Source organism: Penicillium rubens (assembly GCF_028828025.1).
Source record: "Penicillium rubens strain IBT 27055 chromosome Unknown utg000004l_segment0_segment0, whole genome shotgun sequence".
Lineage (NCBI taxonomy): Eukaryota > Fungi > Ascomycota > Eurotiomycetes > Eurotiales > Aspergillaceae > Penicillium > Penicillium rubens.
In genome coordinates, this window is record NW_026890602.1 from 1,157,192 (window position 1) to 1,180,829 (window position 23,638).

General features: G+C 49.2%; 9 protein-coding genes across 9 annotated transcripts; 4 read left to right on the top strand and 5 right to left on the bottom strand.

Moving 5' to 3' along the window:
* Positions 1–3,332: 3,332 nt before the first annotated feature.
* N7525_010394 (zinc-coordinating transcription factor SFP1) lies at positions 3,333–5,214 on the top strand (the record flags this gene model as incomplete). Its single annotated transcript, XM_002561632.1, has 3 exons — positions 3,333–3,676; positions 3,778–4,837; positions 4,903–5,214. The coding sequence occupies 3 exons, from the start codon at positions 3,333–3,335 to the stop codon at positions 5,212–5,214; spliced, it is 1,716 nt and encodes a 571-aa protein (XP_002561678.1).
* Positions 5,215–6,725: 1,511 nt separating this feature from the next.
* Positions 6,726–8,307, bottom strand: N7525_010395 (transcription initiation factor IIA large subunit; the record flags this gene model as incomplete). Its single annotated transcript, XM_061215081.1, has 4 exons — positions 6,726–6,795; positions 6,843–7,801; positions 8,035–8,136; positions 8,290–8,307. 4 exons carry the CDS (start codon positions 8,305–8,307, stop codon positions 6,756–6,758), a joined length of 1,119 nt encoding a protein of 372 aa, XP_061067593.1. The 3' UTR covers positions 6,726–6,755.
* A 676-nt stretch (positions 8,308–8,983) lies between these two features.
* N7525_010396 (WD40 repeat domain-containing protein) lies at positions 8,984–10,837 on the bottom strand (the record flags this gene model as incomplete). The annotated part of the gene is made up of 1 exon (XM_002561634.1): positions 8,984–10,837. The coding sequence occupies one exon, from the start codon at positions 10,835–10,837 to the stop codon at positions 8,984–8,986; it is 1,854 nt and encodes a 617-aa protein (XP_002561680.1).
* Positions 10,838–11,443: 606 nt separating this feature from the next.
* N7525_010397 (Kelch motif domain protein) lies at positions 11,444–13,689 on the top strand (the record flags this gene model as incomplete). Its single annotated transcript, XM_002561635.2, has 3 exons — positions 11,444–11,627; positions 11,680–11,760; positions 11,840–13,689. The coding sequence occupies 3 exons, from the start codon at positions 11,444–11,446 to the stop codon at positions 13,687–13,689; spliced, it is 2,115 nt and encodes a 704-aa protein (XP_002561681.2).
* A 431-nt stretch (positions 13,690–14,120) lies between these two features.
* Positions 14,121–15,768, top strand: N7525_010398 (uncharacterized protein; the record flags this gene model as incomplete). The annotated part of the gene is made up of 4 exons (XM_002561636.2): positions 14,121–14,374; positions 14,447–14,919; positions 14,978–15,563; positions 15,630–15,768. 4 exons carry the CDS (start codon positions 14,121–14,123, stop codon positions 15,766–15,768), a joined length of 1,452 nt encoding a protein of 483 aa, XP_002561682.2.
* Positions 15,769–16,954: 1,186 nt separating this feature from the next.
* Positions 16,955–17,476, top strand: N7525_010399 (uncharacterized protein; the record flags this gene model as incomplete). Its single annotated transcript, XM_002561637.1, has 1 exon — positions 16,955–17,476. The coding sequence occupies one exon, from the start codon at positions 16,955–16,957 to the stop codon at positions 17,474–17,476; it is 522 nt and encodes a 173-aa protein (XP_002561683.1).
* A 352-nt stretch (positions 17,477–17,828) lies between these two features.
* On the bottom strand, positions 17,829–19,094 carry N7525_010400 (uncharacterized protein; the record flags this gene model as incomplete). Its single annotated transcript, XM_002561638.1, has 2 exons — positions 17,829–18,490; positions 18,551–19,094. The coding sequence occupies 2 exons, from the start codon at positions 19,092–19,094 to the stop codon at positions 17,829–17,831; spliced, it is 1,206 nt and encodes a 401-aa protein (XP_002561684.1).
* A 1,487-nt stretch (positions 19,095–20,581) lies between these two features.
* N7525_010401 (EthD domain-containing protein) lies at positions 20,582–21,192 on the bottom strand (the record flags this gene model as incomplete). The annotated part of the gene is made up of 2 exons (XM_002561639.2): positions 20,969–21,192; positions 20,582–20,899 (listed from the first exon to the last, which is right to left on the bottom strand). The coding sequence occupies exons 1-2, from the start codon at positions 21,116–21,118 to the stop codon at positions 20,582–20,584; spliced, it is 468 nt and encodes a 155-aa protein (XP_002561685.1). The 5' UTR covers positions 21,119–21,192.
* A 226-nt stretch (positions 21,193–21,418) lies between these two features.
* Positions 21,419–23,132, bottom strand: N7525_010402 (Zn(II)2Cys6 transcription factor domain-containing protein). Its single transcript, XM_061215082.1, has 2 exons — positions 22,823–23,132; positions 21,419–22,756 (listed from the first exon to the last, which is right to left on the bottom strand). The coding sequence occupies exons 1-2, from the start codon at positions 23,098–23,100 to the stop codon at positions 21,595–21,597; spliced, it is 1,440 nt and encodes a 479-aa protein (XP_061067594.1). The 5' UTR covers positions 23,101–23,132; the 3' UTR covers positions 21,419–21,594.
* Positions 23,133–23,638: the final 506 nt, after the last annotated feature.

Consider the following 23,638-nt stretch of genomic DNA (forward strand, 5'->3'; position numbering starts at 1 on the left):
AGAGCAGATCGTATCGATATATATTATTGCTCATGAGTCATCCTATAGACATAGAGCAACCCATTTCCCTTGCAAATACCGGAATAGTCGTGATATTCTTAAACAACCATTGCACCTTTTACACATACTCAACAATAAGACTAACAATGTTCTAGCAAAAGTAACTATATCGGTATGATTCTCCGTAAATTAGCAACGCCATTATGTGGTACTGCTTCATTACCCCAGATGACGATGTAGGCCGATACACCAAGTCTAGGGGAAACTCAACATAAAGAGCGATAGTATACGGGCGAGATGCCTTGTAAATAAGGGCTCGAATTCATTGTCTATGGATCAGCCTCCAGTAAAGGTCATGCGGGTTTAATAGTCACTTTGACTATATGCTGGCCTGTGGCGTCCTCTATACTTCGACTGCCGGCATTTAGAATCTGAGCCTGAGGCGGTTTTGATATACAGATATTGTAGACTCATTGGAGCTGGAATCGCTGTGTTATGGTCTTTGCACGGTTCTCGTAAATGAACCCAAGGACAAGGGCTTATCTCTTACGGTGCAGTGGATTGAGTTAACCTTGGAAATAATGACAGTATGTATTCGTTAGCGCCTAGGGTAGGACCTCGAAAACTGTGTATATCTATTAGCATTCTCGGAGTATTCGGAAGATGGAAACCTGGAAGTTCTGAGTTAGCTTAGGTCACTATATAGACTAGTCAGCCTAGGAATTATGATGTGATTTGGAACGTAGTTTATATGTACTCTGTATTGCATTGATCGTAATATTTACTCTCAGTTATCCCATGTCGTGCATCTTGGGAAGTAATATGCTATTTTTAGCTACTCTGGCGGAAGAAGTCGAGATAAGCGGGGTACTGTTGATATTCGGGCTGTGTCCCTCATATCAGCCTGAATCTGACAGTCGATCTAGAACTACAGCGTACGACGCTGTCATCGTGACTTAATAAAAGTGGTGCGGGGGATAATATAATCCATGACACGGCCTGTTTTGGCCTATGATAATCCCCAGTGTTATCGAATAAGACCTGGATGCTGTCAGAAAAACAGGACACCTGCACCATCCACCTTCGATCACACAGTCAATGAATCGAGACAAGGTTGTTACACTTGCATCATGCCATTGTGAGACGCATCATACAATATACACCTAAGGTGCCGAAAAATGGCTAAAGTCCGATCAAAATTGCTAAAGAAACGTGGACTACCCGGCACAAAACGTGGGAGGGACGATACTTAGGGAAGAACCTCCTTCTGGGGTAAATATGCTATAGAACTGGAGTAGACTGGAATATGTGTACTTTTAATTACTCTGCATGTATATTACTGTATAGCTCGTTCTCCCCAATACATAGAAAACAGGTTGATGGGGCTCTCGAAGTCATTGGGAAACGATAATACATGATGGTATGATCTGCCAACGTTGAGTATTAAGGCTTTTAAATAGACTGTTCAATAATGGGTGATCCCGAAATAACCCCGACGTAGATCTTATGTGTAGCATTCCAACGGCCTAGCTTATAGTTTTACCCTTGTTCTTTATACCTAACGGGGATAACGGGCGGACTCCGAGTCTCGGAGGTTTCATATTGCCCGGAATACGCGAGTTTTCCGCCAATATGAATATTAGTACGGAGTATTTATTATAATATATAATTATACCGAGGTACAGGGTACATAACCATAATACATATGTAGGTATTAGCCTACTCCGTACGGAGTATTCCTTTGAAACTTGGGAAAACAAGGCGGTGTGCCGGAAAAGGCGCTAAACAGATGGAAGGCTGCCCAACTGCTTCTGCCGCGTTTCTAGCGCAAAGCCAAGACCCGCGTGTTCCGACTGAAACTTGAGAATCGCCACTCATTTCCAAGATTGGAAGTTATAGTTTTCAGATCAATTTCCCGGTAGCTCTTGAAACAATATAAACCATAGAGTAGAGGGGGTTTTAGAATGTCAGACTACTATGTTGTATATTGTACTAGCCTCATCACCAACTCCCAGTTATTGACACACTTTGAAAGGTTATGCAATGACGAAGTGTTCAAAGTCGCCACTCAGATCTCTTATCTGAGATTTACCCCTTGCAGATGACCCCAGATTTTACAGAGAATCTGAGTTTCTTCAACGCCTCGATCTGTCTATCGCTTCACATTTATAGATCTACTTATTACGATTCCCAGGGAAGATTTGTAGAAAGTGGAGAGTCTTCTTCACAACCAGAAAAAAGTCGACATGGCAGGAGAAAGTGTTGGTGCTCCACTTACGGCGCCGGGAGGCCGGTATAATAATAATAATAATAATAATAATAATAATCGTTCCACCTCGGATGGAGTATAGGTATCCAGTCAGTCTAGCTCACTACGTAACTCAACATAATTCAGCTATACTACTTGTTCAGAACAGCAGGAGATATTATCCCCGTTTGTCCGCAACCCAAAAATTAATATCACCATCATTGACTCGGGGACTACTTCTGTGTAGAGTTAGGTATAGTCCCCGATTGAACCAAATTAGTCATAAGATACAGTACACTAGCCGTTTCAGGTAATTTAGTATGTTACGGATCATGACGTTGGCATCCTGCAAGCGGTGTGTAGAGGATACGCCTAACTATACTGCTAGATACGCTTTCAGGTACTCTGGTTGTTATTTCAATGACTAGACCGTGATAGACAAGGATCGTCGAATTAACCCGTCAAATTCTATACTCTGTAGTTAGCGCTATAATATCGAAATATAATTACTCGCGTTCCGGCTCAAGGCCAAGATTCGGTAGGGAAACAATCACGTGGGGTAAATACCGTAACGGCGCTTGTCCCAAACCGGAAGCGTTGCCATCTCATACCCCCGTCTTCATGAGCCCTTGCCCCTGCTGTTTCTCTGACTTATCACTCTTCGATTGCAATATTACTCTCTCTGTACTGTACTTCTCCTCTCATTCTTCAGGTTATTCTTAAAAAGGCAAGAAAAGGGAGCTGTACTCCTCCAAGTGACTCGACAACTTTCTGCCAAAGCGGGACATCATCCGAGGGTGGACTCCTGCGTGTGAACCCGCCCAAAAACCGCCATCCACTCAAAAGTCCACTCATCGAGGGGCACCGACTGTCTCAAAGTCGCATTCTTATTCTCTTCGGATTTTATCTGTGTGAGCTTCGCGCTTCAACGCCGGACTCGAAGAAACCCTGTCATCCATAAGCCCCTCGGGTTTTGGCGTGACATCGCGCAACACCGGACAGGGAACTAGGATATCGATTCGTCAAACCTCGACTTGGAATTCTTACTATCTTTACCAAAAATTCATACTACCAGTTTGTCACGATGACTGGTGCTACGCCTATTGATATTTCCTCTCGGCAGTCGACCTCGGTGTCGCCCCCGGGTCAGCAGGCGTCCAATCTGACCTCGGCGCTGCAAAGAGCGGGCAACGGCGAGCGCACAGGGAGCTTTTCACATCTCCCCGGGGGAGGACTCGGCGTGTTCAAGGCCCCGCCACCTCGTAAGGATTCGATCGGCGCAGCCACGGCACAATGGGGGAACGGGACGAAACCTATTACGATGTCGGGATCTGCCCGCGACAAAGGTCGCCGCGAGTCACTCGCAGGGAGTTTGGTGGGTGGCATGAGCTGGGGTGGTGTATCTGTCGGTAGTTGGATACGTGATGAGTGAGTGGCCTGTCCAGACCCTAGAAGCCGCGGGGGAACCCTTCACCGTGTATTGCTATTGTCGCACTGCATCAAGAGCTGACCAAGAAAAATTTCCGCAGTATCATAATGACTGGCACATCACCATTTACCTTCCAGTCCCCGTCTTTCCATTCGTCGTCGTATCTCCCGAAGTTGGAAGCGAATTTTATGCGAGACTTTTCGTGCTGCGGTGTGACGTTACCGACGCTCCATGACCTATTACAGCACTACGAAGAAGCCCATGCGACCAAGTCGCCCAACCAGGGCCATCGGCCGAGCCAGGGTGAGAATCGAGCTGCCTTGGCGGCTGCCGCAATCGCGCAACAACAGAACCAACAGCATGGCAGCCAAGGACGTGGTCTGCAGCCCGACCGGACCCTGGACATGCAGCGCAAATTGGGCCAGAATCCATCACCATTGCAGCACGCGGATCTAGACACAATCGACGACATGGAGTTGGACGACGCCCTAGGAGACGGAGATGGCTCAGGGTCGCAGATGTTCTCTTCTCAGCTGCATGAGGGTGGACAGGGCGCATATGGTAACTCCAACCAGCAGCAGTTAAATCTGGGTATGCTTCCAAGCCACCAAGGATTTAGCACACCCTCGCAACCTGGTACACCGATCGGATCTGGACGATCAATTTCACTGCAGAACAATCCCACTGTCTCTTCCGTCAACACCCCGACTTTGATGGCCAACCCGCTCCAGAATTCGCAGTTCCGAAATACGCCCGATTCATCCGGACCAGGGACCCCGGCCGAAATCGACGAGAGCATGATGGGTGGATTCGGTGAACTCAGTATGCAGAATAACACCATGGGCCAAAATCAGAATCAGTTTGGCCGCTTCAATGGGAACAATAATGACATGGTCGATCTTTGCATCGACGAGCCGGCCAAGCGGCTGTTCAGCCCCAGTGGTGGCATGGGTTCGCCCAACGCCCACTTTAAGCTCAGTGGAGCTCAATATGGCCCGAATAGCGATATTGCACGACGGATCCGCGAACAACAATTGCTGGCTGGTGTTCCCGACACCACCGTTATTCTTCCCAACGAAGAACCCAAGCCGTTCCGATGCCCCGTTATCGGCTGTGAGAAGGCATACAAGAACCAAAACGGACTCAAATACCACAAAGCTGTAAGTTCGACCTGATATTCACGACATTCGTCTTATTTTTCTAACCACTCCCTCTTTCATTCCAGCATGGCCATAATAACCAACAACTTCACGACAACGCCGACGGCACGTTCTCAATCGTCAACCCAGAGACATCAGCGCCGTACCCTGGCACGCTTGGCATGGAGAAGGAAAAGCCCTACCGCTGCGAGGTGTGCGGCAAGCGCTACAAGAACCTGAACGGACTCAAGTACCATAAATCACACTCACCACCCTGCAACCCGGATTTCCAGCTTGGAGGCCGTAACCTCGCCCTCGGCGGTGGAGTCATGCAAGGGCAAAACATCAACGTTGCTGGAGCTGGCCTCCCCGGAATTGGCGAAGAAGGCCTTCTGTGAACCCGTGAACAAATATGTCATTATGTCCATACATAATTCCCAATAATTGACGCGAACGATCTCGACGGCTTTCGGGGGTGAGAGCACTCCTGCACACACGATGTCATGATTTTGAATTGGGTCCGGTGACTTTGGAGTTATTGCTTTTCTTTTTTCTCGCTTCAAAAATTGTTCCCTCCGGCTTACTTATTGACTGGGCTTTGTCATGCCCCTTTACTTTTCGTTTCTGCTGTCTGGTAGATCCTACTGGCATGATCGGTTTACTTCCACGCTTGATATCCCTCGCCGTTTCCAGATCCTATCTACTTGGCCTGGTAATAGAGCAATTCTTGAGCGATCAAGATCAAGATCAAAACACCCTTTCTCAGCAAAGAGCTGTCTAGAAGAGTCTGCTTGCACTTGCTTGCTTTTACTCTGTTCATCTTGTTTTGCTTCTTTATACGGCATTCGTGTCTTCCGTGGGAGACAAACTAGGGGAATCGGATATCTCCCGAATCCACACATCTTGCTACTCCTCTGTTGTTGCTGCGTTCTTGCAAGGACTGACTTCGTGCCTTGTTTCCATTCGTGTCCCCGTTCATTGCGTTCACCTGTTTTCGCTCATGTGCCTCTTCCAACGACGACAGTCGCAAATTCGAAAATGCCGCCTTGAGCGCCTGGGACTGACCACCGAAAGATTTAATGGGATTTGGCAGGGTTTATCTGGAATCAAGTGCGAGGTACGAGGTTCTGGGGTTGGTCTTCCCTCTTTCACACCCATTTGGTGTTCGCCTTTTCTTCCCTGCGTCTCTCCTACCTATGTAGGGATGGGATATGGACTGGATCTAGGATCTGGGTATCTAAAAAGTGCGGTTTCTCGGCGTCGGATCATTGTAGATATGGATTTTTTTGATACGATTTGGCTCTTTTTGCCCATTGTTACTTATCTTCTTTTTTTGTCTTGCTATTGATTTATTTTTCTCCACCTCGTTTTCGGTTACGTTTGTTATTGTAGATCCGGGTTCTGGACTTAGGTTTGGTAGACTAATAGCACCTACTATCCAATCAATGGCGGTTTTGTCTAAACCTCTAAGCGGATGGTTGAAGATGAAACTAAGCCCCGTGGAAATTGTTCAGAATCATAGTTTCATTTGTGCTACATATTCCGAAGCCAGCAAGACCGGCCGGTCATTTAAGCAAGTACAGAACCAACCTCGGAAGGCATGGCTAGGAGCAGAGAAGCATGTAAAAAGAAGCAAAAGCAGAATCCATCCACACTTGTAAGCGCCGTGAGCCATTGGAAGCTCAAAATCAAAGAAAAAGCGGAGCAAAGACTCGGTTGCCGACCATGTCGATATTTGGGTAGTGAGAATCATGAGAAATATTTCGCTTGCACAGACCGTTTCGAGGGCATGATTGAAAAGACGTAGGGATTGGTTTTCGTTTGTGCTGTGGGAAAGCACATGTAGAGGGAAAAAAATGTTACAGAACGAGAAAAGAGGTTTCGTCAATGGAAATCAGAGGACGGGTTGAGAAAACACGAAGTGATGGTGTCGTTTCGACTACCATTCGAATTCACCTTGACCCTTGTGGAAGACATATCTAGTATGATTAGTATATGCTAATATGGAAGACTGGGATCCACTTACTCTTTGCCTCCAGTGGTCAGGATGCCATCCTTCAAGGTGCACTTCCACTTGTTCTTCACCCGCTGGACCTTGTCGTATGTGCAAAGCATGACCTGGCCCTCCGATTCATCCGCGTCGTGGTCATCAGCAACCAGGTCATCGGGATCATCCAGGTCTGAATTAATGGCGTCTTCATCTTCCTCCTTGACATCGTCTTCTCCGCCATCGAACTGGCCAGTGACGCGAGGGGCAGATGAAGTTGACTCGGCGGTAGTATTTTGGCTCAGGGGTGCGGTGAGAGCCGCGCGGCGAGCGACCTTGGAAGAGGACTCGTGCTCTTCCAAGGGACGGAGGAGACCTCCACCCTCATACTGAGACATGCGCTGCTTGAGATGCTCGCGCAGAAGTCGGTCACCTTCTCCATTTTCGGCAGCTGCTCTTCGACGTGCTACCTCTGCCTTCCAGTCGGTCATCGGGTCACCTCCACCATCAGTCTGTCCTGGACCCATGTGTGGGTAGGTCTGTTCTTGTTTGATTTGTGGCATTTGCGCGTGGGCGTTAGGGTGCATCTGAGGGTATCCTTGTCCAGCTTGGGCCTGGGCTTGCATTTGGTGGACCGAGTTCGCGGCTGCGGCACCGTATTTCTGCTGAAGCGCATTTGCAGCACGGTCGCGAGCCGACTGAGGATTGAGACCATGTGGTGGCATGGGTGTGGTCATGTGCGGCATTCCGGGTTGGCCGTTGGTTCCTGGCTCGGTTTTGATGCGAGGCCCACCCATAGGGGGCATGGTGTGCGAGGGTCCAGCTTGGGGCATTGAAACAGGCGGGGGAACATATTGCGGCTGGGGAGGAGGTTGTCGGGGAGCGTTGGAGGGGACAGTAGCGGTGGGGAGGGGAACAGAGTGCTGCTGAGGAGGCTGAGGAGCAGGATCCCAGGGGAAATGAGCGACATTCACAGAAGAAAGCTTGTGTTGCCAGGTCTATATAGGTAATAATTAGCAGCTTGTATGAGATAATCAAGTAATCTTGGCGGTCTAAAAGCGCCTAAGCGGGTAAGGCCGGGACATATAAAGGGAAGACTCATAAGCCGGTGTTCCCCCATAAGCACCGCCTCCCGCACCACCTCGACCATCCCCGCTTTTGGGGAAATCATCCACACCAGACTTTTTGACAACACAGGACAGGTATATAGGTAGGAAAATATGGTACTAACCTCGCGGAGATCATGCAGAGTCTGCTGATCGACACCGCTTTCCTCAAAGTCCACCTGGGAGGCATCACAGACCTCCTGGATGACCTTCTCGAAAACCGCACCCTATGAAGCCATAAGTGTCAGCTCTCATCTCAGATCAAAGAAACCTCAAAGGCAAAATTAGAAGAATATGGTTACAGGTGAAGAGCAAGGACTCTGTGCGAGCAACGGCTGAGGATAAACAGGGCGCTTGCTGGAGAAGAAGCTGGGACTTACCACTTGCTGGTTAGACATGACTGCTGAGCAAGAACACTTTGATGAGCTGGTGGATGGTTATGCGGAGCGAGCAAAGAGCAGGCAATAAACGACTGGCGAAAGGTATTGGGTAAGGATAGTCTGGCTAGGAAATAAAGTGCTCCGTCGCAACTATCAAGTTGCCGAAGTGCTGGTCGGTCACACCAACGAATGACGCAATATCAAGCAATTCGTGAATGCCTATCTTTCACACGAATAGAAAGGAGAAGAAAAGCTCTAAAAGACAAGTTCCACAAGTGCAAATGTCAGAGGAAAACGAGACGGTGAGTTTCGCGATGGGGTGGTAAAGGTGAAAGTCACGGCTCTGCGGTCGAAATCCCACTGTATCGCCGAGGCTTAGTCATCGACGACTAACCCGGGCACTTTTAAAGTAGAAACTTGAGTAAATCGAGAGATTAGAGACAAGATACAGATAAAATAAAAGATGATGATAAAATGAATTAAAGCAGCTGTAAGAATGGCATTTAGACAATTTGTACAGCCAGTTTACAGGAAAGTAAGTACAAAGAACACCATCAGAACACCAAAATCATCACCAAAAAGAACCATTACACCGAAATTAATGTCCCAGCCCATCAATGCTTTCAATATCACCATGAACCAGGGTATCCAACGAGAAAAAAAAAATTGAAAAATGAACACATCTTGCAAGCGTCTAGCGGATGGTCATAGACTTAGTCATCTGAGCCTTGCTGCCGACACCACCCTCACGAGCAGAGGAGGCACTGCTACCAGCCTTGCGCTCAAAGATCTTCCAGAACTTCAGACTCTCGTCGGCTGCAGTGGTGGCCAGCATCTGTCCATCAGGGCTGATGGCACTGTGGAGGACGCGAGTCTCGTGAGCAGGGATCTCAACGTTGCGCACCAAAGTTGGGTAGCTCCAGATACTGAGAGAGTTGTCGGGGAAGCCGCTAGAGCTGACAATCTCGCGGTAGTGGTTGCTCCAGCGCAGGGAAGTGACCTGGGAGCCAGTGTCAATGCTGTTGGTGCGGGCACCGGTGGTGGTGTTCCAGAAGTGAATGTGACGGTCATAGGAACCACCACCAGTGGCGAGGAGGTTGGATTGCCAAGGACACCAGCTCAGAGCCTTGACGGCGGCGCGGTGGTTGGTCTTGGTGAACTTGGGAGCGCTCAGAGAGCGAGCATCCCAGATGTTGACGAGGTTGTCGTTTCCACCAGTGGCGAGCTGAGCGCCGTCAGAGCGCCATTCGAGACCGCACACCTCAGAGGTATGAGAGACGAGCTCTGCGGTCTTGTGCTCTGCGATGCGAACATCGTGGTTGAAGACAAGCCCGCTACGAGCTCCGGTGGACAGAGTGTGCTTGTTCCAGCCCATAACACCGACGCGGGAGTCGTGGCCGTACATGCTGCGAAGCTTGGAACCTTCCTCAACATCCCAAATCTGGACCTCACCGGTTCCCAAGCCAACACCGACGTACGCACCGTCCCCGCTCCACTTCACGCTGCTAACGTATGTGTCGGGGGAGGTTTCCAAAAGGCAGTTGACAGAGCCAGACTCAGCAGACCAGACATAAACGTTTCGCTCAAGTCCAATAGCGACCTGGTTGCCAGAGCTCCAATCGAGCAAATTGAGATAGTAGTCATCCAAAAGACCTGGGGCATCCAAGACCCTTTCGGGTGCAGTTTGAACACGGCGACGGAACTGGGCAGCTGTGGATTTGGCAGGACGGAGAGGACGGTTATATTGAGCACGAAGATCAATGGGCTTCGATGACTCGGGAGGGGGAGGCTTAAAGGCAAGAATGCGAGTGTTCATGTTCACCCCACAGGCTTCAGCCAGAGAGGATTTGTAAGCCACAGCATCAGGAGCCGGGCGAGTATAGGTAGAAGGCTCATTGTCATCCAAACCCAAGTTCTCCAAAGCAGCGGTAAGGTCATCATCCGATGCACGCGCACCAATGTCAAAAGCGCTGGCCGCCGAGGCGAGTACCGATGATCCATCAGCTCCACCGCTCTTAGGGCGTTGTTTCTCCTCTGGCTTTGCGGCCCCGCTAGTGGCTAGACCTTCACTTGCAGTGCGGTTGGGAATAAAACGGTCACCCGCGTTGTGCGGAATACGCACAGTTGTCTTGCTGGCACGAGCCCGGCTAGGAATCTCGCGGCGGGCGTGCTCTTTTGAAGGAGTGTTGGCTGTTGTCGCACTTGTGCCGGTCAAAGTCCAGTCCGAGACACCGAGCTCCAAGTGCTTGGGCGACTTGCGGGTGCGGGTGCTGGCAATGTTCGACTTGTTCGCCTTGGGAGAGTCACGGTGGGTGGCGCGAGCTGCTTTTGAGATCGACTTGGCAAAGTGGGCGGAGAGGTTTCCACCGTATACTGACTTGGCTTGGCTGCGGCCGGCATCAGACTGGCGAGGAGGGGTGAAGGGTGACGAGTGGCCGCTTGCGCGAGGGTTGGGCGAAGGGCTCAGAGGCATACGGCCTCCAGCAGTCTTGGAGGAGAAGAGTCCATGGTGGCTCTTTACTGGAGTCGATGCAGTAGCAGACGCCATATTAATATATGATCAGAGTAGGTGTATGGGATCAACCCCAATAGAAGATGCAATGCGAATTGATGCAGAGGCTAATGCGAGATCAACCAACAGAAAAAGTATGCAGACAATTGATGATAGCAAGATTGAGAGATGTAGAAAAGGAAAAGGAGGTTCAGGAGAAAAGCGAATAAATAGAAGGTACGTTAGGTAGCTACTATACTGAAAAGCATGAGGCTCTCCCCATAGCAACGGTTACCTGAGCTACATAGCACACTAAACCATATTGGGACTGGCGTTGCCATACCGCGCTTGCCCTCTTTGGTGACAATTGTCTTGGCATTAATTTCAATGACAGTCGTCTTTTCAGTAAGGAACAAAGAAGGTGAGAGCCTGTACCAAATATATCTTCTATCGGCCATAAAGGAGAAAATGTCGTGACCAGTTGTTTTAAAGTGCGGATCCAATCCAATCCCTTTTTCGCCACTGGGATGGCGCATCCCATCTCCTCTTTGCAATCCCCCACCACGTTCCTCTCAGTACCACCCAGACCCACCACAACTTCTCCCCTGGCCGGGATCTTCGAGGGTCTTAAACCCGATATCCTGTTGTACTCCCTCTATAGCAATGCAGGACGCCTACCTAATGCCTGCAAGTCAGGCTGGCGGTCGCCGGACGAGCGCGGACTATCGACCCAGCATAAAAAAGGCCCAGGGCCATGTCCCCGCGTGTCTGGTCAATGCCTCGGTGACGTACTGCAGCAATGATCGCATTTATGCGTTCGGAGGGTTTGACCAATTTACCGATGAAGGTTGCCATTCTCCTTAGCCTATATTTTCTAAAATGGCACTGATAATTTTTAGTTTATAACCACGTGCTCAGACTGGACTTGGAGACTTTGCGCTGGGAGCTCGTTGACAACTACGGCGACATCCCCGGAGTTCGTATGGGTAACGACTCTCTCTTCTCATTCGTCCATGTTGAATGATGAACACTCTAACTAGAAATTTAAATTTCCGATAGGTCACACGGCGACATTGTATCAAGGGGATAAATTGATTGTGTTTGGAGGCGAAAATGAACATCGCGAATATCTCTCCGACGTCGTCATTCTTGATCTCAATACCTTCACCTGGACACTTCCCGAAATTCGTGGGTCGATCCCGCGTGGTCGAGCGCGGCATGCTGCCGTCATTCATGAAGACAAGCTTTTTATAGTGGGTGGAGTGACAGGCATAGGAGGCGTGACAGGGGAGAAGAATGTGATTTTGGATGACTTGTCCTATCTCGATCTCCAAACATGGACCTGGTCTCGGACATGGAGCTTCACTGCTCGCTTCGATCATACAGCTTGGGTTTGGGGCACACGGCTGTGGATATTTGGTGGATTGGGTCCGAACATGGAACGGACGACTGATATCTGGTGGCTTGACCTTAAGGGATCCCCCTCGCTGGCCGGAAACACTACTCCCCAAGGTAGCGTCATCTCCCTGGACGTCAATCTTTCTACGGCTCATCTTCCAGACTCTATATCTAGCAGCCCTCACCAAATGTCGCCCCGCTCCGGAATCTACGCCGCCAATTCGGGGAGCGTGCAGGTACGCAGTTTGAGCCGACGCAAGCCAGTTGCGCCTGGTGCCATATCTTGTCTTAGGTTTGATTCTGGTCCCCATGTCCCCTCCCTCTTTTCTGGTACTCATTTTCATTCATTTGCCTCTGGTGTCCTGCTCGATCTAATCACGCCGTCGGAGACCGTACGGTCGCATGATTGTAACCTGTCGGCTCTGGACCTCAACTCGCTGCGCTGGCAAAGGCTGGCTGATGGCCAAGAGATCTTCCGACCTGGCTATCGATGGCACTACTGCACTGTCAATGACGCGGGGACCAAAGCATGGCTCTTGGGATGTAGCCTTGATGTTGCGAGCGCACCGGGAGGTAGCGACGAGAATCATATGAGTGAAGTCCTGACTATCGATTTGGAAAAGTATGGTTTGCTAGGTAACGGCCTGTCGGCAGAACCTTCCGAACAAGGCGCACCTTGGACGTCTGATCAAATTGGCTGCTCCCAAGTTTCCGGGCTTGGGACCGATCTAGCCGCCGTTTTTGACAAACCCCCTGAGTCCGGAAGTGGTACGGACTTTGTTATCACCGCTGTTCGTGACGATCATGACGGGTCTGTATTGGAAGATGTGGGCGACACATCGTGCGTTTCCCCAACCCAGGCCCAGCCGACCTTCGTGGAACACAACCCCTGGACCTCCGAGCCCATCCATGTCCACCGTATCATCCTCCAGCTCAGGTGGCCACATTTCAAGCGTCTGTACTCCGCCCAGATGGCTGAGTACCACACTAAGCGGATGCACATCCCCGAGCCTTATTCTGTTGTACGCGCGTTTCTCTATTACCTGTACACAGACAGTATCGCCGGTCATCCAGACTGTTGCTCGAGCGCTATCGACGTGGCGGGTATGCTTGTTATGGCCAATCTTTATGACATGCCGAAGCTTCGCCTGCTGTGCGTCAATAGATTAAGCCAAGAGCTCGATGTGGACAACGCGGCCATTGTCTGGGAACGTGCGGGGCGGACCAATGAGCATTGGTTGATGCGCCGAGCAGCACAATTTTGCCTGACATACTGGGGCCGTGTGGTACGGACAGACGGTTTCAAATCGCTCAGCCACCGGAGTTTGATTCAGCTTTGCGAGGTAGTGGATACAGAAGGTCGCGTCTTCGCAGGGCCTGAGTTGGAGATGGTCACATTCGGAGCAGATGGCCTAGGTGACCGAGATAAAGGCTCTCGAATGCGGCTGGGATCTACTGCAGACGAGATGTCCGAAGTTGACCCGGACGACGAAGGGATGGAGATTTCATGAATTGCATGAACTGCATGAAACGCACGAATGGGGCACGCATTATATTCCGGAGTTCTTTGCGGGATCATTTTCTATATTAGGTTGTATTGTATTCGCATCTACCCATTTCTATAACGAGTTTTGAATATATTCCTTTTCTTTCAATATGGCCGGGCCGTTTAGCCGCTCCAGGGCTGGCGATTTCGAGCCAATTCGTTGTCACGAGGTGTGGAGCCTCTCGACGCTCTTGACGCGGACTTCACTCCGGATCGCGGAGGTCATTCCTGTCACGATAAGGAGCTCACCATTGTAGTCTCACGCTTGCGTTTCAACAAAATAAAAAAAATAGAACAGTTTCAAATCACATAAATATCGATGTGCGCTCGAATTCAGGACAATTTGGTTGGCACACAGCTATTCCAGCTATTCCCTTGATTGACATTCATTTCACCATGGGATCCACCGAGCAATCCACTCTTCCCTCCGATTTCCTCTGGGGCTTTGCAACTGCCGCATACCAGATTGAGGGAGGAGTGAACGATGATGGACGCGCCCCGTCGATTTGGGATACATTCTGCAAGATCCCCGGCAAGATCGCCGGCGGCGGAACTGGAGATGTAGCTTGCGACTCCTACCATCGCACACATGAGGATATCGCCTTATTGAAAGAATGCGGTGCCCAGACATACCGATTTTCCCTATCATGGTTTGTCTCTATGCCCATCGGTTCGAGCTTCAATCCTTATATCGTTTGCTAACCCCAGCTTGTAATGTATAGGTCGCGCATTATCCCTCTCGGCGGCCGGAACGATCCGATCAACAAGAAAGGCATAGAGTTCTACCAGAAGTTTGTGGATGACCTGATTGATGCGGGCATTACCCCCATGATTACTCTCTACCACTGGGACCTTCCGGATGAGCTTGACAAGCGGTACGGTGGACCTCTCAACAAGGAGGAATTCGTCGCCGACTTCGCACGCTATGCCCGAGTGGTATTCGAGGCCTTTGGATCCAAGGTCAAGCACTGGATCACTTTCAATGAGCCCTGGTGTGTCAGTGTTCTTGGATATAACAATGGTTCCTTCGCCCCGGGCCACACGAGTGATCGCATCAAGAGCCCGGTGGGAGACAGCTCGACTGAGCCGTGGATTGTCAGCCACAGCTTGCTGGTTGCCCACGGAGCCGCGGTGAAGATTTACCGCGATGAATTCAAAGAACGGAACGGTGGTGAGATTGGCATTACGCTGAACGGTATGTCCCCATTCTCCCCGCATTGCATAGAGCCTTTGTTAACCATATCGTCAACTAGGTGACTGGGCCGAGCCCTGGGACCCTGAGAACCCCGCCGATGTGGAAGCCTGTGACCGCAAGATCGAGTTCGCCATCTCATGGTTCGCCGACCCGATCTACCACGGTAAATACCCAGACAGTATGATCAAACAACTTGGTGACCGTCTGCCAACCTGGACCCCGGAGGACATTGCTCTTGTCAAAGGCAGCAATGACTTCTACGGCATGAACCACTACTGCGCGAACTTCATCCGCGCCAAGACGGGAGAGCCGGATATTAACGATATCGCGGGTAACCTGGAGCTCCTGCTCGAAGACAAGAACGGCGTGAGTGTCGGGCCGATCACACAATCGCCTTGGCTGCGCCCATCTGCCATTGGGTTCCGGAAACTGCTCAAGTGGCTCAGTGAGCGGTACGGCTATCCCAAGATCTACGTCACCGAGAACGGGACTAGTGTTCTGGGTGAGAACGATATGCCGCTCGAGGAGTTGCTCAACGATGAGTTCCGCGTGCAGTATTTCCGGGATTATATCGGTGCTATGGCTGATGCTTATACCCATGACGGCGTCAATGTGCGGGCTTACATGGCTTGGAGTCTTATGGAGTATGTTTTAGACCTTGTTCCCTTGATGGTTTTGGTATAACGTCTGACTAACTTGTTTTTTTACAGCAACTTCGAGTGGGCTGAGGGTTACGAGACACGCTTCGGTGTGACTTTTGTCGACTATGAGAATGACCAGAAGAGAATCCCAAAGAAGAGTGCCAAGGAGATTAGCCAGATCTTTGATCGGTTGATCGAGAAGGCCTAAGATGGACGCGGCGCCCATTAACATTTATGCTGGTGGACTCCAGCAACTGCCATGATACCTGGATCCTATACGAAGTTTTGAATGCACATGATATTTGATTTTCCAGTAACTCCCCGAGCCGTGTAGCTCAGTACGCAATACAGCAAACTTGTGAGGATTGGGGAAGTTCAAAACTGTCTATCATAGGAGCCTTAGTTATAGTATGTCATCGGGACTCTCAAGGAATCCTGTTATTTCCTTTTCTTTCAGACAACCTGATGTTAGCTGGCTATTTCTGGCTATTATTGAAAATTCATGCAGGGCATGTTGCCCCCATTCAGGCGGCACAAGCAGGCCATAACTACATGTCTACTAGTACACAATGCGGTTCGTATCAGACTTCCTAAATATTCCAACCTTTGCCATCTCTCTCTGCGTGTCTTCATATCAGTGAAAAGAACATAACTTACATATGTAGACTTGTACACATATCTCTGCCAATCTCCAAGGGCTCTGCAGATATAACAATATAGTTGATAGACATTCTCCTAAGCTAACTGAAACTGGTCGAGCATGGATTGGTTTAGACAGAAGCAATTCCAATACTCATAGTGAGCCCATAATCCGAGGTCTTCAAGCGTCCAAGTCTGTCAAATTAGTTTTCTTAATGGATACTGTATTCTCTTGTTATTCTCTTGTTATTCTCTTGTACCTGCCATAATGATGGCACCGATGATATACCTGGACACTCTTATAAACTTTCGCCATATTCGTTCTCATTCATATACTTTTCACCCCGGCCGTCATAACCTTTGTGTTCAGATTGTGCGGCCTAGCACATACGGACGAGCCGCAAATTATTTGCCCGGGGTTGGTGTGCAAGTTAAATCATCATCGAAGTCCACTGAATTTTGGGATTGTCCTCGGGCCAGGCAGATTTTTTAAGCGGAAAAAATCACCCACCTTGACAAAATAGACGCCAATTGAAGCATTCATCCACCTTTTGCACAACCATCCAACCCGTCGCTCACGTGCTCGCTGTGGATCTGGCACTGCATCCTAACGGGCGCTATCCTTCTTCAGTCACACTATCCTAGGGGATCGTTCTGTTATATCTCATTCCCCCACGCTTATGAAAGTACTTTCAGGGACTTCATTGCTGTGATTGTTCGTCATCACTCCGCTCGCTAAGTTGGGCGGTGAAGAAATGGATATATCTCGAATCTCCAAGCAGCTTTCGCCAGCACCTAAGAGATTTCCAGACTGCTGCTTGGCTATCTCCAGCACCTTGATCAGCTACCTTGCTTCTCTCCTCCCAAAAAAGCCCGCCTTCACCCTTTCAATCGGCAGCGGATCTGGTCTCCTCGAAGGTCTGATTGTCCATTGTGACCAAAATGTGTCAGTGGAGGGTGTTGAGGTGGATTCCACTATTAATCGGTACATCGCCGAAGAAGATATGAATGTCGTTGGCGGAGGTTGGGGCCTTTGGTCTGCCGCCCAACAGGCTGCAGCGTGGATGTTTGTCTACCCACGCGATCCAAAACTCATCACCAAATACATTGATACTCACGGTGACACTGTTGATTTCATTGTCTGGCTCGGGCCCCGGGTCGATTGGTCAGACTATGAGCCGCGGTTCTCTCAATCTCCATTCTCTGAATTGAGTTTTCCAGATCAGATCGGATTAACACCATATGAAACTGTGGTTGTTGCTAGAAGAGCAACTTGATTTGAAGCAATTCACATTGTGACTTTGGAAGATCATGCTCTACGCCTAGTGAGAATTTTCCTGTTTTCTATGGTGTCCCAATACACCCATACTTAATGACCACCGTCCCAGAGACCATACATAAAAAGCCCATCGGGTCACCTTTATTCGAGCAAAATGGCGCTACAGTAAAAGGCGTCCCAAAAGAAAATGCCCAAAAATGTTCTACGCTGTAGTCCTGGACAGAAAAAGCTAGTATTGGTATTTTTGGAACAGGAAAAAGACACCTGAAGAAAAAGAAAAGATAAAGAGAATTCCCAGGCCAACCAAGAGAGAATCGACCTTGCAGCACACGAGACAAAAGAATGGAATATCAACAACCGTATTTTTCCATAATAGCCCTGAATGAAGGATCCCGCAGAAGCTGTGTTGCGGTCGGACGTTCCTCTAGATTGTAGGTAAATACCTTAGACATCATAGCGTGCACAAGTTGTTGCTCAACTGGATCAGCGTCAGGGCGATAGTATGCAATTTTTGATGCAAGGTTGTGGTTTGGATCAGGCGTTTGATCCTGATCGTACCAAGAATCAAGGGCTCCATCATAAAGGCCCTTCCACTCCTTAGGTAGTGGTCCTAAACTTTCGGTGATACTGGTTATTATTCCACCCTTAAAGGCACTATGGAAAGGCGAAAATCCAAGGTAGAGCACGGCGAAGATAACCATATAACTCCACATATCGCAGGCAAAACTAGGCTCTTTCCCATGAAGGCGATCTGGGGAGCAGAATTGCGAAGGCGGACGGCCACGTTGAGTTATAGGGTCACCAAGTTTCTTCGCCAGAGCGAAGTCACCAAGATAGAATTCATCTGTGCGTAAGTTCTCGGGAATTTCGACGGGCCCAACAAGCTCTCCTTGCTTCCAAAGGTCGACCCATGATATGATTTGCTTCATTGGCCGACCAAGTGCTTCATATTTAGCACTCCTATCGTGGCTGAGAGGAGCCATCCCCCACATACAGTTGCTCTCATTCAAGTCTGTAGAATATCAGAACACGGACAACTAGGAAAACAGAGCAAGAGGCAGTTTTCACTTACCACGGTGTACAATCCCGGCATTGTGTAAGTTTTCCAGCGTCTCTAGCAATTGTCGAGCAGCGGACATGCGAGTGGCCATAGACATTTTGCTCTTGTTCAACATAAAAGGGCTAAGGCAGGGACCCATCAAGGGAAACACTAGCACCCTATGATGACACTGGTTTCCGGGAACCAGAAAAGTCCCAAGATAGGTCACAAGGTGAGAGGTATCCTTGACGTTCTGAATGATTTCATCCTGCATGCGGGTTTCGTTGTCGCTCCATTCCCCTAAAGCCATGACTTTGAGGGCTACATCCTTCTTATCCTGAAGGTCATGGGCTATCCACACGGTAGAGCCACCGCCGAAACCCAGTTTATGTTCAACCAGGTATCTCTCATTGAGTACTTCCCCAAGACAAACAGGATAGAAAACATGTTGAGTTTTCTTTATGTCATACTTTTGCCAAGGCTCGACAAGCACTTCCAGGTCAGTCTCCTCGTCATAATCTTTCACATAATCGCCGAAGTCAGCCGTGTCATCAGGAAGAAATCCAACGCCAGCCATTTCAGGTGAGTATCTATCGATACCAGAGGGGTGAGGGGGGCGTTGATGGTGGAGTTATCCAGGGAGCAAGGGGTGGCGTGGTGGGTGGGAAGGAGGGGGGGGCTGGGCCCAAACCTGACATGTTCGCAGACCAACCATATGCCAACCGTTGAGAATAATAGGGCGTAGAGCATAGTTACATAGTATACGGATTTAATCCCACTGCATCGGCGCTTTAGTATTTTAATTGAGACTGCTTTCAGTCAGTTTTTGCTTCTTCTTGTTGTTGTCACTTCCTGTCTTTTCTCACCGAGTCTTTCTGATTTCTTATGATGGAGGTATACGAAAAGAAGCATAAATATATGCTTCTTTCCATATATGAAGAAGATAGACAAAACATTCATTTACTCTCTGTAGTATATAAAATTGGAATTCCTATTCATAGTATCTTTCATATACTATTTTGGATCTCAATACATGCTATGCAGAACGCTGTTTTCTGTATTCAACAATATATATGGCCAACGTGGCCATACATGTTAAATCTCCCTATATCATATAGCTTCTTCCCTATATATGTAATCTAGGTGACGGTAAAACTGCCGCCTCGGGAAGTGATCGGCTCCCGGAGCACAGGGTGAGTTAGTCACCCCGCCGCCCTGAGCAGCTCACTGAGCAACCTGATCGCTCACCTCAGTGCTCAGACTGATCGGCCTGTTTGATCTCAACTTGCATCATCGTTCTTTCAAAAGCTCCGACGATATCCGCACTGCTGCCTACTCCTGGGAGCGATGACTAGGAATTGGCGCATTCTCCCGTTGCTACAGTGACTTTCACACTGTAAACTTCCAGTTGGTCGGCTCAACGGTGTCTTTCAGCTTGTGTGAGAGATTGACCATCTTATCACCTTTACAATTCACCATCCACTCTTCCCTTTAACACGTAGGCTCTGTCCCGCCGTCCATTCAATAACCCTAACATAGATTCGCTTGTTGTCCCAATTCTCTATATCCGGGGCTGGCTCGATCCCAGGACCATCGTATACTGCTACAATCGGGCAAACATTCTATCGTGCTATGCATAGTGGAGAAATAAATCACCGGTATCAGTATGATTCCGAACAAGGAGCCCGCCACCCCGCTATATGGTCAACACCATGCTATTGTTCCTAGGATCACTTCCTTCAGTCGACCCACAACGAGATTAAACGAGTTTAATTGGCCACAGCAAAGGGCTAAGAAGCTGCACCGATAACGTACGTGGTCTCATTTCTATATTGCCTTACGACGGAGCCAAAAACTGTGCCGATCACGGTATAAATATTCCGGGTACTAGCCGCTAAATCATCTGAGCAAGGAATGCGAGCGTAGTTTCATGGGTTTTGAGATTTATGTACATAGTTCCATAGATCAAAACATAGCTTGCAAACAAATAGACCTCGGCAATTGAAACATATAATAAAAACTACACTAGCAAGGTTCGAAGATTTGCTTAAAAAAACAACATTTTCACAGCGTAAGTTCAATAGAAGACGCCTCTTCATAGCTCTGATACTGCGACTTCCCATCAACCAAGTTCACCACCTGCTGATCCGCGATGTAGGTTTCCACCCATCCAAGTTGGGCGACGACACCCTCCTTGCTGATATAAGGCGCTTCGATTGCCTGCAGAGCAATGAAATCTGGGTCGGTGGACACAGTCACCAAGTCCGCGATGTCGCGGAAGTAAAACTCAACGGTCGCGTCGTGGGTGTCGACTGTCCAGCCGTTTTGCAGACGCTCGCACGCGGTGCTTAATACATTCCGCACTGGTGTTGGGGAGAAGTGCTTTTTGCATGTTAGGTTTGACTGCCATTTGGGGGTGGGGGATTATGTTGTAATAGAATGGTGACTTACGTAGCTATAGCCCTGTAACTTATGGCGTCGATGAATCGCCACTGCTTTAGGGATATACACCTCTGTGATGAAGCGGTGGCATTCTTCCTCGGAGGCAGCTGGGTTCCGATGGTGGGCGAGGGTCAGCTTTAGAAGGCGTTGCGGGGCCATGTTGGATTAGACAAGGATGTTCTGGGGGCTTCAAATGGTTTCGTGGCTTTGAAATGATAGGCTCGGGAGGCAAGTCACTCATGTTCTCTTTATTTTATATCCGTCTCAGGTTTAATTTACATCTTATCCAGCTGGTCATACAAGAGGGAGGGCCTTGTAGGCAGAAAGACCTCGCCGGTTCCTGCAGCGCCCGCCGAGTTGTGCCCAGTGCTCGGTGTTAGTTCGCCGATTCGGTGAAGTCAAAAAAATGATTACAGACAGCGCCGATAAAATGCAAAAGCTCGCAGTCCTCTCTTCTGTCTAACATAATTCATCGTTCATAACTAGAAAAGTGCCGAGCGCCCCTCCGTTGCTCGCCTAAAATTCGACACGCGCAAAACAACCATGGCAGTATAAACGTCGTGACTATCTTGGGGATGACGTTGTCTTCTATATATCTATATAGACATTTCCGATTGTATTCGCCATCACCAGCGTTATTCACGCGATTGTCGACCTTTATGGCAACAGCTTTGCAATTGTGCTGCAGCCTGCATTAAGCGGCTTTCGTGTTCCTGGACCGTCTTCATCACCATTTTGATTGCGTTATTCTCGCTGGATGGACTAGACGGTCGACTGGTGTCGATTTCGGCGTTCTCGCTAGATACAAAAGGCGCCGTAAGTTTGTCCACCGAGTCCCCCAGGCTGTCTAGTAGTTGCAAGGCTGACTGGATCACTAACCCAATGTGACTCGCTGGATCATCGACGGAAAACACCCCGATTTGTAGCGAGGGCAGTGGAATGGGCATGCCTTTGGCCAACGCAGCACCGAACTTTTCAGCGGTCTGCGAGAAAGTATTATAATAAGCTTCGATCAGCCGCATGTACGTAGATAAGGCATGCAACAGCGACAGTTGGTCGAGCCTTGTTCCTGGCTGTAGTGATTCCGTATCTGAAGTTCCAGGCGTGCTTTGAGGCGTGGCGATAAGCTGCTGGAACCGCGAGGAAAAGGTAGAGGATGCGGAAAGCGGCATTTGCCAATGCGTATTCTGCACAGCGGGCGACTGAGCTGAGGAGTTTCTATTTACTCGCAAAAGCTTGATCAATCGTTGCGTGAGAAGGAAAATGATGTCGATCGTACATTCTGATGACGAAGGGGAATTGGAGCTATCTGGTTCGGTGGTCATCAGGGCTGGGTTATATAGCAGGGGTTTCATCGACGTGAGCCGAATTAAGTCAATGTCGAGCTCCAAAAGATCTTCCATGAATTTTTGTAGAAATTGAGTCTGTGAACCGATCTTGCGATGGGAAGTGGGTCCCAACGATCGCTCCGATTTCTGAGACGACAGTGGCGGGATGTCCGGGCCGATTTTGTTTCCAGACTTGGGCACAGTTGGCCCGGGAAACGATTCGAGTAAAGAGAGTTGATGATCAGTGATTTGAGCGTAAGGAGCCGTATTGTGGGCAGGAAAACGTGAGAACATGCTAGATCCCGAAGGTGCTCCGGGAAGATTTAGAGGCGGTGTCAAGCTTTCCGGGAAGGAAATGTCCTGGTCGACGCCCATGCATAGGTTCGACGGCGTCGGCTCGGGGGTCTCCGTACCGGAAATCGGGGTTCTGTCGACGGTGAATGCTTGACGATTATCTTCTGCATATTCCCTTAGCAGCAGACCCCGGTATTAGTGGTCAGACTCCGTGTGTTCTAGGGGGTCAGGGGTACTCAACCTGTTCAGCAAGTCAATATCTCCCAAATGCGCATTCGGTGAATAAGGCATCTGGGACGCCAGTCCCATGGCCAACGGCCTGTCGCTGGTCCATTTGGATATGTGGGAACCGTTACGGCGATCCTGATGGGTGGGCCGACGCCCGCGGTTCGAAGGACTAAACAAGCAATTTGCGCCCGCTCTCACACAGCGGCTGCATTCCCCTGACTCGTTGCGGTGACACCGTAGTTTGAGGTCATGACAGCGATCGCAAGCCTGTCGCGATGGTTGTTCGTACATTTCGAGAGCCAAGCTCAAAAAATATTGGGGAGGGGGGGGTGGATTTGAGTTCAAGGCGGTTAATCCGGGTCGGACCGAAAGCTTGGGCAAAAAAGCGAAGGGTTTGGGTACACAAGTACATACCTAGGTAAGTACACAAGTACACGAGTAAGTAGAAAATCAATACGCAAATCCGAGGGATGTTAATATATATAGCCTCACCAACATAACACTACTAAAAAGAGTAACCTATTTTGGCATGGAAAATGATTTATGGGATATTTGCTGGGGGACGCTGCTAACCCTGAGATTTGGGGTAGAGGGTCCCTATGGCTCTACGAAACAGGACGCGCTAAGTTATGCAAGCCTCATCCTGAACGGAGATTGTCGACGTAGACCCTGGATATTGATTGCGATTTCGGAAGCGAAGCGAAAGCGAATTACGTATTCCATAAGTGTTGCCTTCTGTTGATGTCACGTGTATAACGTGATTCATATTATGGCACCAATACCGCTGCCCTACCCGTAAGGCGTCTGTAGATATATGCAATAAATTACA

What these genes read in the sequence shown, in the direction of transcription:
- N7525_010402 (XM_061215082.1), bottom strand. Translation starts at nt 23,100, where the DNA reads ATGTACGAACAACCATCGCGACAGGCTTGCGATCGCTGTCATGACCTC. An exon ending in GATATTGACTTGCTGAACAG is followed by an intron (nt 22,757 to 22,822) that starts GTTGAGTACCCC and finishes TCTGCTGCTAAG; the next exon opens with GGAATATGCAGAAGATAATC.